At 45.0% G+C, this 15,652-nt stretch overlaps 1 protein-coding gene across 1 annotated transcript in view; it reads left to right on the top strand.

Moving 5' to 3' along the window:
- The window catches only part of LGI2 (leucine rich repeat LGI family member 2), a 28,292-nt gene extending 13,171 nt beyond the window's left edge, over window positions 1-15,121 (top strand). The window contains exons 7-8 of the mRNA XM_061164776.1: window positions 6,360-6,524; window positions 14,304-15,121. Of these exons, the coding sequence (XP_061020759.1) occupies window positions 6,360-6,524; window positions 14,304-15,121 (983 nt within the window). The remainder of the gene's footprint in view (window positions 1-6,359; window positions 6,525-14,303) is intronic.
- Window positions 15,122-15,652: the final 531 nt, after the last annotated feature.

Below are 15,652 nucleotides of genomic sequence, written 5' to 3'. Positions count from 1 at the left end.
AAATATCTCAGCATTCTGGAAAGATTTTTATTAACTGCACTGACTTTAATTTTGATTCTTTACAACTTCAAATTTCTCTAAAGCTTTTAAGGCAGGAACTGGTGAGTTTGGCATGAGAACATTTTCAAATCAGGCTAGGCTTCACATAAAGCCAATGCAGAGATACCTAAGTCACTGTTCTCTTGTTTGAATAATATGAAATTTATTGGACACTTAACTAATAAATACCAGACTTTTAAAATCTATAAATTGCTCTCATAGTTCCATGTAAAATGAGATAGTTAGGTAAGTCACAACCATGGCAGAATAGAAATACAAGTTAACAACGAGTTATCAAAAGGAAAAATTCACACTGAGGAAACAAAATGTAAAGAAAGTTTGATTATGTTTTCTAGGGCCTGCCTCAAGGTTTCCTTTTATACATATTCAGGTTAAAAGATAAAATTAAAATACAGTCTCAACTGTCATATCTTGTAGAAAACAGGAGAGTAGCTCCATACGAAAGCTTAGATGGAGTTTCTACAGCTTCTAAAGCCACATTTTAAAGGAGAGCAGATCAATCCACAGTATGCAACCTGCTTACCAGACTTATAAAAATAAACATTCAGGCTGAGAGTTGATATCTACAAAGCCTCAAGGCATGTCAGTAGGAGCAGCAGGATTGAAAATTCAGCAAATAGTTATTGAAACTCAAAAGACAAAAACTCCAAGAACAAAATACCACATTTAAACTCTACTGCTATCCCCCAATCAAATAAACAAACAAAAACTTAGAAGTAAAAATTATTTCCGGATATCTCTGTCAATAAGGGACCCCAACAAGTTCTGTCCTTTTCTGAGAGGAAACTTGAAGTCTTATGGAAATGCCCTTGTCTTTCATCACTGAACAGGAACTTATTCAGCTGTGTAATTGGCAGGTGCCCTTTAGCCAACTGAGGCCACTGGGGGTTTATTTATTGTATTGTAGAGCAGCACAATAAATCAGAGGTCACGGTTAATGACGTTTGCACCAAAAGGTGACATTCAAGGCCATGCCGTATGAAATGTGAAACCACAGCTCACTGGGGCTTCTCTCTGCCTCTTCTCATTTTTCTGGAGAATTTCCTAAATCCCACACTGAAGTGAGCAGCTTTTCCGTTGTTCTCTTCACACCTGGCCCTAGTGTGTGAAAACTGCCAGTCTCAGAGAGAAATAGCTTGGGCTGTAGAGAGCCTTGGGACTTGGGCATCTGTTCCAGACCTGGCATCTCTGGGGTAGCATGAAGTCCTTAACACATTTCGGGCATTCTCTTATACATATTTCTCTCCCCTAACAAGCTTTTTGCTAAAATTTATAAAGTTAGCACCCCACCCTAGAAGCAAGGAAATGATGATTCTGCCTTTGCACTTGTTTTATCCCCTTAAGGCTCATGAACAAATAAACTCTGGCTCACAGCATCTTCCATCATGAAAAAATGGTGCCACCAAGCTGTGACCCACCCCCAAATATAGTCCCTTCCTATCTTCTGGCTCAGATCAAGCCTCATCCTCTGGTGCTTTATTTAAGACCAGGGAGGAAATAGGTGAAGAGGGATGGAAGTTAGAAAGTCAAGTCTGAGATTCATGGTACCGGTATTGCACCCTCACGCGAGGTTGGGGAAGAAGCATATTTTCTCAGTGCCTTGTTTTCCTCTTAGCTCAGGGTCTCAGGAAGGAGTAAATTCTTCAGGTAGATGTCTCACCTTGTTCTTCCCAGGGAGAGGAAGGTATGATTACCATCCTGTTCCTCAGCGCAGGGGTGTAATTAACACCACAAAGCAACCCCTGGCTGGTTTCAGCTCTCCAGATTAATCACAGTCCCTCCATAACCCTCTGCTTCAAATCTATTTTTAACCACCTCCAAAATCCCTGTTACCTACTCATGATTCCCCATGTTAGGTGGATAATTCACTAAATTCCTTAGAGGGAGTGAATTTTGCATCCTAATTGTCCCGTTAGCTTCCCTATTTCAGGGCTGATGAAAATGCAAAGAGAAATAATGCATTAATGTGCAGTTTCTCTCCCCATAGGATCAGCATCATGTATAATTTATTTCCTGCAAGTGCTATAAATAGCTATGTAAAAATCTGTTGATTCCAGTGGGAGCAAGGCCTAAATTCTAAGAGTCCTACTGACATCATGAACTTAATCCGATGTGAATGGAAGTGGCTGGGCTTTTTGCAGAGAAGGCCATTAATACTTTAACACTAGTAAATTGATGTCATATCAATATGTGGATTGTTGGAGATCTTTCGGCAATGAATGTGCTTTTGCTGTCTGTGACAAGTAATGTAAGAGGGGGATGGGGGAAGATGTTTAAATTCCCCAGGTCCCCTCCCCCATTCATACAAGCACACATTCATCAATCATATTGTTTCACCCGTTTCTTCCCCTTTTTCTTCTCTTCTTTCTTCCTCGTCTTCCTCCTCCCCTTTTTGGTCATCGAAGAGGGAGAAGGAGTCTCCTATGAAGAATTAGATCTATGAGACTTCCCTGGCGGTCCAGTGGTTAAGATTTTGCCTTCCAGTGCAGGGGGTGTGGGTTCAATCCCTGGTACCACACACCTGGAGGCCAAAAGACGTAAAACAGAAGCAGTATTGTAACAAATTCAATAAAGATTTTTAAAATGGTCCACATTAAAAAAAAAAAAAACTTAAAAAAAAGAATTAGATTTATAATTCAAATGATTTAGGAGTCTCTGCTTTGCCAGATAGCTAGGATATAGAAAATATTGTGAAACCAATTTTTTGGGGGAAATAAATGGAAATAGGGCCATTAGAGAATAGATTTGTAAAATGCTCTCTATTTTTGACAGCTCTCTTTCTGGAATTTTTTTAAATAAAAAAATGTAAACTTTTGGGTCTGTGCTTTGGACAGCCTGCATTTTTAAGCTCATGAGTGCTCCTGTTGCTGGGGATTCAGTGTAGGCAGAAGTCTTTGCATACAAGGAGTTGGGGTTACAGCCATTGGGAGTGTTTGTAACCTTGGGCACACTTGGATGAGAAAAGGCAAGCGGAGATGCTAGAGGAGGTGATAGCTGTCTTGGCCATAATTCAAAGAACCTGGCTGTACTGAGTACTCTTCTACCTCCAAGAAAGGGAGCAGACTGTGGCTGCTCCTGTTCCTTTTCCCATTGACCAGCCTGTGACCAGGGAAACCTCTTGCAGCCCCCAGAGCACTTTCTGACTTTTACACTGGGACCACCAGGGCCCACTGAAATGAATCAGGCGAGTTTTCCAATTTTTAGTCTTTGACCAAGCAACGCTGGTATTTGGGGGATCTTGAGAGAGGAGACAGAGAAGGCAATAGCACTCCACTCCAGTACTCTTGCCTGGAAAATCCCATGGATGGAGGAGCCTGTTAGGCTGCAGTCCATGGGGTCGAGAAGAGTCGGACACGACTGAGTCACTTCACTTTCACTTTTCATTTTTCACTTTTGTGCATTGGAGAAGGAAATGGCAACCCACTCCAGTGTTCTTGCCTGGAGAATCCCAGGGACGGGGGAGCCTGGTGGGCTGCCGTCTATGGGGTCGCACAGAGTCGGACACGACTGAAGCGACTTAGCAGCAGCAGCAGCAGAGAGAGGAGAGGGAACCTGGAGCCATGCTGACTCTTCCCTAAGTCTTCACACGGGCAGCTTCTCATTGTTGTTGTGACGTGTGTAAAACTCCTGGTGCAGCCAAGCCTGGGTGCTCACACTTTCCGGCTCTCTCCTGTTGGGTCTCTGCAGCACCCTTGTGAGATAGAAGTGGCTCTCACTCTATTCCTGGGGAATCTGAAGCTCTTCCTTGAGTTCCTGGAGCAGTAGATGCAGGCGGGTTAGGAGCCCCACCTGCCTTGGTGCTCCTGAATGTTTCAGAAGGGGGTTACCTTCTCCATTCCTGCTGCCTGTCCCCACCGATCCTCGGCCACCTTTTGCTGTCAGAGGCAGAGGCAGCCTTCTCTCTGCTTCTCCCCCTTCTCTCTACACCTGCAAATATCCTTCATTCAGGCCCATCCTCTCCCCCGACATCTTCAGAGTGGGCTGGGGTGAGGTCAGCCCTCCCACACTTGCCAAGTCATTAGCTCCTGTCCACTTGCAATGAAAGGGGCCCCTCCAAAAACGTGACATGTATGAACACACACCACATATAAAGCACTGTTCTACATGAGTATGAATCATAATAAACAACGAGGAAACTGAAGCAGGGAGAGGTTGGGTAACTTCCCCGAGGTCACTCGGCAGAAAAACAGACTCATAACTCTGGCATTTTATCTTAGATGCCATTACAATGGACACTTTCCCCGAGAGACAGCCCAGCAGTGGCCAGAACAGTGGAGGGGACTGCCTCGTGTGTGCTGAGTCTGAGGTCAGCATGTCCACTGCCTTGCCCAATCTGTCCCTGCCACTGCGCTTGAGAGGCAGGGATCATTGTCCCCATACTGCAGATAAGTAAACTGAGGCCTCGTAAAGGCAAGTGCACAGCCTGGGAATTCAAAGGCAGAAGGTGGTTTCAGGTGGTTTGGCTGCAGGCACAGTGCTCTTTGCGGCGCCTCACTCTGCCCTGACTCCTCAGCCCCACCTTCTCTGCCCCTGACTGGCATTGCTCATCGCACCCCTGTCCACGCTTCCCCCCTCAACAATGGCTCAGCTGCTCTGCCGCTTACCTGCCTCTGGTCCTTTTGCACTGGCCTCCCTTAGTTATTACCTGGTGTCTGCCCTTTTAATGCCTTTCTCATTTGGCATCTTTGTGAGGCTTCTGAGTCAGTTATTTCTTGAATGGCGGCTGTGAGCTTGTGTCATGGGGACCCAGGCCCTTTCTTAGGAAACCCTTCAGGAGATACATCATGCTGGTTGTGTGTCAGTGGCCAAGAGCACACCCTCTCTGAGCTTCAGCTTCTGGAGCTAAGATTCCTCGAATTTTTCCAAATCTGACCCTGATGTCACTATAAGTTGGTAGGTTTAGTTGCTAAGTCATGTCTGACTCTTGCAACCCCATGGACTGTGGCCCACCAGGCTCCTCTGTCCGTGGGATTTGCCAGGTAAGAATACTGGAGTGGGTTGCCATTTCCTTTTCCAGGGGATCTTTCTGACCCAGGAATTGAACTTGGGTCTCCCCTTGCAGGCAGACTCTTTCCTGATTGAGCTACCAGGATGCCACAAAATGGGAGATTCAATCACCGTGAATAATCACGTGTGAACAATAGGGCCTGATTGTGAGTCCAGTGAGTTAGGACTGGTCCTGTGGATTGGACCCATCAGAATAGCTTTGCAGAGGAGATGGGACTTCAGCTGGCATGGAGAAGGATTGAGAGGGGAAGAGGTGGGCAAAGCCAAGCTTTTCTCATAGGAATGACTTTCCTAAACCAGACATCCACCCTCATTTTATTCTGGGCGCTTTTAGCCTGCCAAGAAGCAATGAACCCTAAAATATTTCTGGCCAGAGAAATAAACTCTTATGAATGCTTTGGGTTTTTTTAAAATTCCCTTTTTCTTCACTAGTGCTCTGGCTACCCCACACACTAACTATTCTTGCATCCAATGGCATGTTAACCCTGTTTCTTGGTGGAACTGTACATTCCTACCAAGATTTCACACAGTGAATCACTGTAGCTCAGGGGAGTGATACAGATGACGGGTATTGACTTACCACTATATGGAGGAGCAGAGCGTGTGCTCAAACAGGACGGCTTCTATGCTGCTGGAAAATTTAACACATCTGCAACTGCTCTCTGAGCTGCAGAGCGTTGCCAAGGTCCCAGGTACCCCCATACTTAGCACTGCTATGAGGCTAGTCACCAGTAAACACACTTAGGTTAACTCCCCCAAACTGTGGGCTTTATAAACCTCCGAGACCTAGTCAGAGTTCAGTTTGGTTTCCAAAAGTGCCCTTTTGGGAGTTAACTTTCACTTTTCTTTACTACTGGGACTATTCTGAGTGAGCTAAAAATACAGCATCTCCCAAAGGAATTTAACCACAGCATCCCTCCTTCACAGAGTAAATTTCATGGTAATTTCAGGAATGTTACTCTGCAGCATCCTTGCTGTCCTATCTTTTTGAAAGCCAGGTCTCACCAAATTTGTTTAAAACTTTGAGATACTCTAGCCAAACTCGTGAGCTATTTATCTCAAGGAAGCTGTATAAGAAGCTGTGCGTTCAATCTGCTAATCCCGTGCAAGCCAGAACCCTCTGGAATCTCTCAGACTGAAACACGCTGGGATGTGTGTTGTTCTCTCCCACCCTCCCTCCTCCCCAGTCTTCTTTGGAATCAATGAGAGAAAAGATAGAAGGGGTGGGGGTAGTGGTCCGTAATTCTCACAGGAGATCTCATGGAGACTTTTTTTTAAACACGCTTTCCCAGATTTTGTTGTTCATCAGACTCTGCCCTACCAGTCCGTTTCAGTGGATACGTTCAACTCCAAGAATGATGTGTATGTGGCCATCGCTCAGCCTAGCATGGAGAACTGCATGGTGCTGGAATGGGACCACATCGAAATGAATTTCCGGAGCTATGACAACATTACAGGTGTGTTGTGGCTTTGACTGGATGTACTGACCTCATTCCAGAGTAGCCTAAAACCCGGGAGAGAAGAAATGTTCTTTGTCATCCCGAGAGGGAGCTTGGCTCTCAGGCTTGGTTTGATTTGGGAACACTCTCCAGCCTACCTGCTTCTCTCCAGCTTTTTCTGGATGTGGTCAGTTATGACACAAACAGAAAGCTCAGGTGTTGATTCTACTTACTGTCGGTGATCCTTTTGGAAAGGGAGAGGGTGATGGGGGGCCTGTGGTGGGAAGCACTTTCCTGAAATGGGGAGAAGTCATTTCTAGAATCCCTTGATCTTGAACAGTCACAACAGCCTAAGACTGCACCAGCTTTCTAGCAGCTATATGCATCCTTTGACTTTTGTGATGCTGGTAACTAGAATGTTAATATATACACACATGCACATTCTCATGCACACATGTATGGACACACACAACACACACACACACACACACACACACACACACACACACACACTCTATAGCTGTTTGTATTGCCCCCTGGCCAGGCCCTGGTGATCACTGCTTCGTTTTAGTGTGTGCGTGCTAAGTTGCTTCAGTTGTGTCCAGCTGTTTGTCACCCTATGGACTGTAGCATTCCAGGCTCCACCGTCCATGGGATTCTCCAGGCAAGAATACTGGAGCGGGATGCCATACCCTCCTCCAGGGAATCTTCCCAACCCAGAGATAAAACCCAGAGATCTTTTATGTCTCCTGCTTTAGCAGGCGAGTTCACCTGGGAAGCCCTTCCTTTTAGTAAATACGTACAAAAGAAGCATAAATGGCTTCCTAAATTCAAACCTTCGGGGTAAGACTTGGTGGTTCATTCAGTGCTGTCATTGAATCCCAGTGTCTTAGAGCTACTAAAGATGGACCATCTACTTGCTTTTTAAATAAGTGGGATAAAGTCAAAATAATCTTTCAAAGACTTTTTTACTGAAGTGCAATCTGACCATAATGCTGACTTTACAAACAGCACCATTGACTGTGGCCCCATGTGAGGGTTTCCTTCCGTGATTCCTGGTCTGACTGCAGCAGCATCTTGCTGCTGCCGAGAGGGCATGTCCAGGTAGCATTTCAGGGTCCAGAGGCTCCTAGGAACCTCTCAGGCCCAAGGTGGCCTTGCCACAGGTGCAGAGATGCAGGGAGAGAGCCGCTCACCACTGGAGGCAGAGCTGCTAATGAGCCTGACCTGGCGAGAGCTCTGTGAGACACATCTCGATGCTCCAAGATGCCATCTGGCCTCCCAGTGCTGAGCCTACGTTCCTGGGGAGCAGCCTTACTCGCTCCAAGCGCAGACTCAGCACCGGTGAGTGCTGCAGTTCACAGCGCAGTACACGATGGAGGGAAGCCCAGGCCTCCAGACCCTAAAGCCAGTCCATGTTAGAGGAGAAAGGAGGGCGAGAGAGGGACTCGCTTTGCTGCCTGCAAGGTTTTTGGCTTGTGTCTTTTCTCTGACCTGGAAGATCGGTGAGGGCTGAATGAACCAGCCCCTCTGCCTTCTCTCCTGCCTCCCACCTGAGGAAGCAGGAGCAGAGTGGAGTCGTGCCTTCAAGCAAGGAGTTCTGATGCCAGTGCTTCACGCTGGCACTGGCTGTGGGCTTACAGGGATCCAGGTGCTGGTCAGTCTCATTGGAACTCACAATAGCTGTTTGAGGCATTACTGCAGGTCCCCTGCCCATAGGTAGAGGACAAGCACCATTCGTTCAAAAGAGAGGAAGTGTATAAAGAGCTCAGGTTTTGAAAATCTATGAATGTGGGTTCTACTCCTGACTCTGCTATGTGCTAGGAAGTAGTCGTGGCCTCTGAGCCTCAGTTTTCTCATCTGGGAAATAGGCAGGAGATTTGCCTCACGTGGATGTGAGGACTGATAAGTGCCAGGCACAGCGCAGGCAGTTCTTAATGCCGACCTCCTTCTCACCTTTATGAATGAAGAGATGGAGGCTCAGGCATGTTGAACCACTCCAAGGCAGAGCCCAGGGTTTGTCACTGCTCATCCCACCCTTTCCCTCTCCCATTTGACCTTGGTAGGAAGCAACAGCACTGCCCCCCACCTGCCCTTCCTACATACTGCATAGGTCACACCACCAGGTTCTTCAAGTCATTCGTTCATTCATTTGTTCACTTAAAGATTTCTTAAGCACTTACTCTGAGCCAAGCCCAGTCTAAGTGCTGGGGCCAGAGCAGTGAGTAAGCCACAGGAAAACCTCCACCCTCAGGGAGTTTGTATTATAATGGTGGAGAGAGAAAGAGACAAAAAAAGGCAAATAATTGTCATACAACAAAACATTAGATAGCAGCATGCTAAGAGGGGAAAAGGTTGCAGGGAGGAAAGATTTGAAGTGCTAGGCGTGGAAGGATTGAAATGTTACATAGAGTGTCTGGTAGAGGCTTCATCAAGGAGGTGTCTGAATAAAACCTGTGGGACGCGAGGGCTTGATGCACATAGACAGAAGGGGTAGGGGGAAGTAGAGAACATTTCAGACAGAAGGAAGGGCAATTGCAAATGCCCAGAGGCAGGAGGGTATTTTTCCTGTTTGGTGAACATGCAGCTGGCTGGTTTGGCTTGGACAGAGTGGTCCAGGCCGTTGCAGGGGACAAGGTCAGAGAGGTTGAAGGGCTGCTCCTGAGGGCCTTGCAGGTCCTGCCAAGGATTTGGGTGCCTGCTACAGAATGCTAGGTTGTGTCCGGCTGCTGGGTGGAGAGTAGTCTGTGTGTGGGGAGGGGACAAAAGTGGAATCTGAGAAGGTAGTTGAAAGGCTGTTGCAAGGGTTCAGGCAGGTGACCTGGCAGAGACCGCAGAGCTGGTGGGTGGGAAGTGGTGAGCGCAGAGTGGGTGAGGCTAGAGCCAGGACTGGAGCTTGCTGGTTTCCAGGGCCTCCTTGGCCTCTCAGGGTCGACGTCTGAATCTTCTGAGAGGTGGCATCTGGACGCAAAGCCCACGGCGACCCTCCTTACAGCCCAAGAAACGAGCTACGACAGCTCATTAAGCTTTGTGTTTGTTCATCTTAAGAACGCCAGCATGACAGTGTTTTCAGAAATCTGGCTCTGGATCTTTCTAACTGGTGACTTTGGCTGAGTTTTAACTTCCATGAGCCTCTTTCATCTGTAAAATAGTAATTTCATGAATTCCCATTTCATCTGTAAAATGGTTTCATAGTGTTGGGCCCATGGGAATTTAACTGGGTAGCTTATATAACACTTAGCATGGGGCCTGGCATATGGCAAATTCTTAACAATTGGATATCAGTTCTGGTTAAAAAAATAAACATGTGATTCTCCTTCCCTGCTGCCACCACTAGGGAGATCCACCAGCTTCGGATATTTTACTTTTCTTAATTTATGAAAGCACACAGAATTCATACATCAGGGTCCCAACACACTTTTCCAAACACATATTGCCAATTTTCTGTCAATGATTTCTGACCACATCCTACAATTCAACCACCTCACTTTCTTTTGTTTCTCCCTTTACCTGCATTTCCAGGCTCAAATGCAGCCTCCTACAGGGAGCGTTCCTTGATTACCTTATTGGAATGAATTATCTGTTCTCTCTGCTCTCTTAATCCATGAATTTCCATTAAACACAAATAGCATTCACTGTCACATAATTTTTCACTTAGAGGAAGGCAGCTCATATTTATGTGCTCAGTGATTCATAAATCGTTTCTTACCTCGATCACACAGCTTCGTAGTGTGTACTTATTGTCTGTATTTTATAGTGAAAAAAACAGGAAGCAGCTCTCCTTCCCCCATAGACCCTAACTCTTTGACTTCAGTAAAAATATCTCTACAACTTTCCTAAGTGTAAGAATGCCAGGACCAGCAGGGAATGGCCTGAGGGAGGCAAGGGAGAAGGGTGGTTACAGAAGCAAGGGGGTCAGTCACTCTTTGGAGGAAGGAGTGTGACTCGCTAGAATTCAGCCTGGTGTGGAGGAAAGCTCTGTAGCTCACACAAGCTGGGCATACGACAAGTGGATGAGCCAGGGCACAGCCCTGAACCACTTGCCTTGAACCAGACCGAGGCAAATGTGGACTGTTCTCCCCTCTCAGGGCCGTGCATGCCTCATTTATCATCTTGTTTGATCACAGGGTGATCCCAGAGTTAGCAAGGGCTGGGCAGGCTTTTCTCCATTCTTGCCTGGCAAGTCTGGGGCTCCAAGGAATGGGAAGGACACATGCTTCCTCCTCCATGGCCCTGCTGAGCATCATGCAAAAGGGACATCTGTCTTCTAGTAGGTGAGGGAGACCCAGGGTCATGACCCCCACCCCCGGCTTTGCTCCTTACCTCTTCTTCTTCTTTCTACATATCTTCTCACCTCTCCTGTTTTGGGTTAATTTCGTTTGCCTTTTGATTTCTGCCCACTAAATATGTTGCAGCATCTCTCCTCCTAGATTAAAACACACACGCACACACATGATTTCTGCTGCTGTTGAAACTCCATTAGCTACAACGTCATATGCTACCCCTGACAGAGGTATGGAGCATCTCCAAGAAAGGAATTCTTTCTGTCTCACATGGCCCCTCTGCTGAGACCAGCAGAGCAGGGACCTCCGTAGCCAAGGCCTCAGGAGGACAAGGAGCGTGCACCTCAATTAGTGTTGGCAGGTGGGAGTCAGAACAGTTTCTGAGAAGCGGTTTAGTAGTTTAAACTCAGAAGTCTTAAAAATGTGCACAACGTCTGCTCTGCATCTCTCCACTGCCAGATGGTATTCAAAAACAGATTTCCCTACAGGGAAACGTAGTATTTACAATCATGAAAAACTGGAAATAACTGCAATGTCCAGCAGTAGGGAATTAGTTAAGTAAAATGTGGTGTCTCCATGCAATGGAATATTAGTGAAGTTGCTCAGTCATGTCTGACTCTTCGCGATCCCATGGACGGTAGCCTACCAGGCTTTGCCGTCCATGGGATTTTCCAGGCAAGGATACTGGAGTGGGCTGCCATTTCCTTCTCCAGGTCATCTTCCCAACCCAGGGATCGAACCCAGGTCTCCTGCATTGCAGACAGACACTTTACCTCTGATATAGTGTTAAAATGCAAGTTGTAGAAGATGCAATAACGTGGGGAAATGTTCACAACATAATGGTCAGGGGGAAAAGTAACCTATAAAAAGTCCGTGTATCCTGTAAGTGCGTATCTATTTTTTTCCCATTTCTTTTCTTTTTTAATTTATTTTTTTATTGAAAGATAATTGATGTACAGAATTTTATTGTTTTCTGTCAAACATTAACATGAATCAGCCATAGGTATACATACATCCCCTCCCTTTTGAACCTCCCTCCCGTCTCCCTCCCATCTCACCACTCTAGGTTGATTCAGAGCCCCTGTTTGAGTTTCTTGAGCCATGCAGCAAATTCTCATTGGCTATCTATTTTACATGTGGTAATGTAAGTTTCTAGGTTACCCTTGCCCAAGTCTATTTTTAAAAAGCACCTTTGAGTATGTGCAGAGATTGGCAATTAAAGAACTATATCAAGATATTAAGTGTTATTTCAGCATTTTCAGTTCAAGTGATTTTTTTTTAATTTCCTTCTTTGTGCTTTTTGGTACATTGGTGGTGGAGTGTAGACTGGAATGAGACTCCCTGGATTTGAGTCTCAGACTCTACCACATTGTATAATAGCTGTGTGACCTTATATAAGTTACTGAATTTCTCTATGCCTTGATAAAATGAGGATCATGGTGATGGTAATAAGAGTACCAGCCTCATAAGACTGTTGTAAGGATTCAGTAGGTATATATACTAAGTATATAATAAGCATATAAAGGACTTAGAATAGTGCCTTTTTAAGTGTTACCTATTATTATTTTCAAAATTTGCTTTAATGAACATTAAAAAGTTAGTTTTCAACAAAGGAAAGGGACCAGGTTCTTGCAGGGAAGCCAAAGAAATGGAAGAGAAAAGTAAATACCACCCTATGAACCAGTCACCATGTTCCCCCAAAGTTAATACTAAGAATAGAAATTGGGTAATTATCTTTGTTAATTTACAGACAAAATTCACTTTGGTCCAAATTGCCTAGGAAATAAGGGGAAAGAAATAACTTTTAATTGAATGACCTAAATGGAGGGTCAGTACTATTTGAGATGTGGGGGTGCTATTTTTCTCTGGCTGGAATGGGAAGACTAGGGAGACTTTGGGGGAGACTCTGGGTGCAGACTGGGAGAGGATGGTGGGAGCTGACCCAGACAGAGGAGTCATGACTGAAAAGGTTCCCCTTTTCCTGCAGAGTTCTGGTTTGGTGCTGCCAGAGTTGGATCATTCAGATAATGGCTCATCAGCAGGTATTCCTGCAGCGCCTGCTCTGGGCAGTCGCTATAGAGTCGCCTCTAAGTCCTGATTCCTAGCGTTTTAACCCTCAAGAGAAGAAACCCATTTAATTGTTTCATTCTGACCCGTGGAGCTCGGAATAGCATGCAGACAATTTGTGTCTTAGTGAATTTCCTGAATTATGTACCTGCCTCTAAAGACACCAGAGGCCAAGGTGACCAACACTTACCTATTTCTATGGAGATATATCTAAACTATTTTTTTAATTGTGGGAAAATATACATAACATAAAATTTACCATCTTAACTATGTTTGTGTGCTGTCCAAGGCATGCATCGATCCCCAAAATTCATCTTGAAAAACTGAAACTCTGTGCCTAGTAAGCTGTAACTCCTCTTTCTCTCCTGCTCTCAGACCCTGGGTACCACCCTTCTACTTTCTCTCTCTACTGACTCCTTTAGGGACCTCACATGAGTGGAATCAGACACTATTTGCCTTTTTGTGACGGCTTACATCAGTTAGCCTAACGTCTTCAACATTCATCCATGACACCGCATGTGTCAGCATTTTCCTCCTTTTTAAGGTGGTACAGTGTTCCATGATGTGTATATACCACACTTTATTTATCTATTCATCCATCAATGGACACTTGGATTGTTTCCACCTTTTCACTATTGTGAATGATGCTTCTGTGAACTTGGTGTTCCTCAAGACCCTGCCTTCAATTCTTTGGGTTTAAACCCAGAAGTGGAATTCCTGGATCATATGGTTAAGATTTCTGAAAACTGCCATACTTTTTTCCACAATGGCTACACGTTCACAAGAGTACCAGTTTCAGTATAGATGAGCATTTTTTTTAACTTACCTAAAGACTTTATTAGTTACCGATTTTTAAATACCAGTTAGATTTACATAGTTATTTATCCTTTTCATCCTCTTTATTAAACTCAAAATATTCTGATTAATATGTTATTATTTAATACAGTTGATTTACCTGAAGAAGTTCTTATTTTATATAGTTTAGATTTACATAAACAAATATTTACTCTCTTCATTGTTGTTTTTTATTTCTTTTTTTTAAATTGAACTATAGTTGGTTTACAATATTGTGTTAGTTTCAGATATACGGCAAAGTGATTCCATTTTATATACATATGTATATATTTCAGTTTATTTTCCATTATAGATTATTACAAGACGGTGACCATAGTTCCTTCTGCTATACAGTAGGTCTATTTGATATACAGTAGCGAGTACCTGATAACCCCATACTCCTAATTTATCCCTCCCCACTTTCCCCTTTGGTAACCATAAGTTTGCTGCCTGTGTTTCTGAGTCTGTTTCTGTTTTGTAAATAAGTTTACTCATATTATTTTTAGACTTCAGGTGGAAGTGGTGTCACATAACATCTGCCCTCCTCTGACTCTGGGCAGGAGTGTCTCACAGTGGCTGTCCTAACCCCCCTCTCTCCTCTCCTGGAGCACAGGTCAGTCCATCGTGGGCTGCAAGGCCATCCTCATCGACGACCAGGTCTTTGTGGTGGTGGCCCAGCTCTTCGGCGGCTCTCACATTTACAGATACGACGAGAGCTGGACCAAGTTTGTCAAATTCCAAGACATAGAGGTCTCTCGCATTTCCAAGCCCAACGACATCGAGCTGTTTCAGATCGAGGACGAGACGTTCTTCGTCATCGCCGACAGCTCCAAAGCTGGTCTGTCCACCGTGTACAAATGGAACAGCAAAGGATTCTACTCGTACCAGTCCTTGCACGAGTGGTTCAGGGACACGGACGCTGAGTTTGTGGACATAGACGGAAAGTCACACCTGATCCTGTCCAGCCGCTCCCAGGTCCCCATCATCCTCCAGTGGAATAAGAGTTCCAAGAAGTTTGTCCCCCACAGTGACATCCCCAACATGGAGGACGTGCTGGCTGTAAAGAGCTTCCGGATGCAGAACGCCCTCTACCTCTCCCTCACCCGCTTCATCGGGGACTCCAGGGTCATGAGATGGAATAGCAAGCAGTTCGTGGAGATCCAGGCTCTACCCTCCCGGGGGGCCATGACCCTGCAGCCCTTTTCTTTTAAAGAGAATCACTACCTGGCCCTGGGGAGCGACTACACGTTCTCCCAGATATACCAGTGGGATAAAGAGAAGCAGTTCTTCAAAAAATTTAAGGAGATTTATGTGCAGGCGCCTCGTTCCTTCACAGCCGTCTCCACTGACAGGAGAGATTTCTTTTTCGCATCCAGTTTCAAAGGGAAAACAAAGATTTTTGAACACATAGTTGTCGACTTAAGTTTGTGAGGGTATGATTGGTGAAGTTAAAAGACATGTAGCTTTAGCTCTTACATGAAAGAACTGAGGGTGGGGGCGGGGGGAGGAAAGAAGCCAGGTTCACATCTCTGAAACTGAAAGTGCACTAGGGAAATAGTTAGAAGTTTGCAAACTTTTAGAACTCATATTTTAATCAGGGATTGCATTTATTGGCTAACTGCATGACACGTTCATTCTCCCACTTAAAAAGACATCCTAAAGCCTGTAATTACTGAGAAAAGAGTATAGCATTAACTCTTACCATCTAGGGAAGTAATAAGCTTTTTTTTTTTTTTTTTCTTTTTAATGAGGAAGGAGAAAACTCAATAAGTTGGGACCGCTCTTATAATGGAATAAAAACAAACAAACAAAAAGACCAAACCCACTTTGGGCCCTTCTCATTCCATTGTAGCAGTCTATCGGGTAGGGATGCTTAAAGTCAGAGACAGCAGAAAAGACTTGCTGATGATCAGTTTAAAATCTGATAACAACTCAGCAGTGCTATTTTGAGCCTTTCCAGTT

This window comes from Dama dama, chromosome 17 (genome assembly GCF_033118175.1).
Source record: "Dama dama isolate Ldn47 chromosome 17, ASM3311817v1, whole genome shotgun sequence".
In the NCBI taxonomy this organism is placed as follows: domain Eukaryota; kingdom Metazoa; phylum Chordata; class Mammalia; order Artiodactyla; family Cervidae; genus Dama; species Dama dama.
Note: the sequence above shows the minus strand (reverse complement) of the source record. Positions and strands in the feature narration are given on the sequence as shown.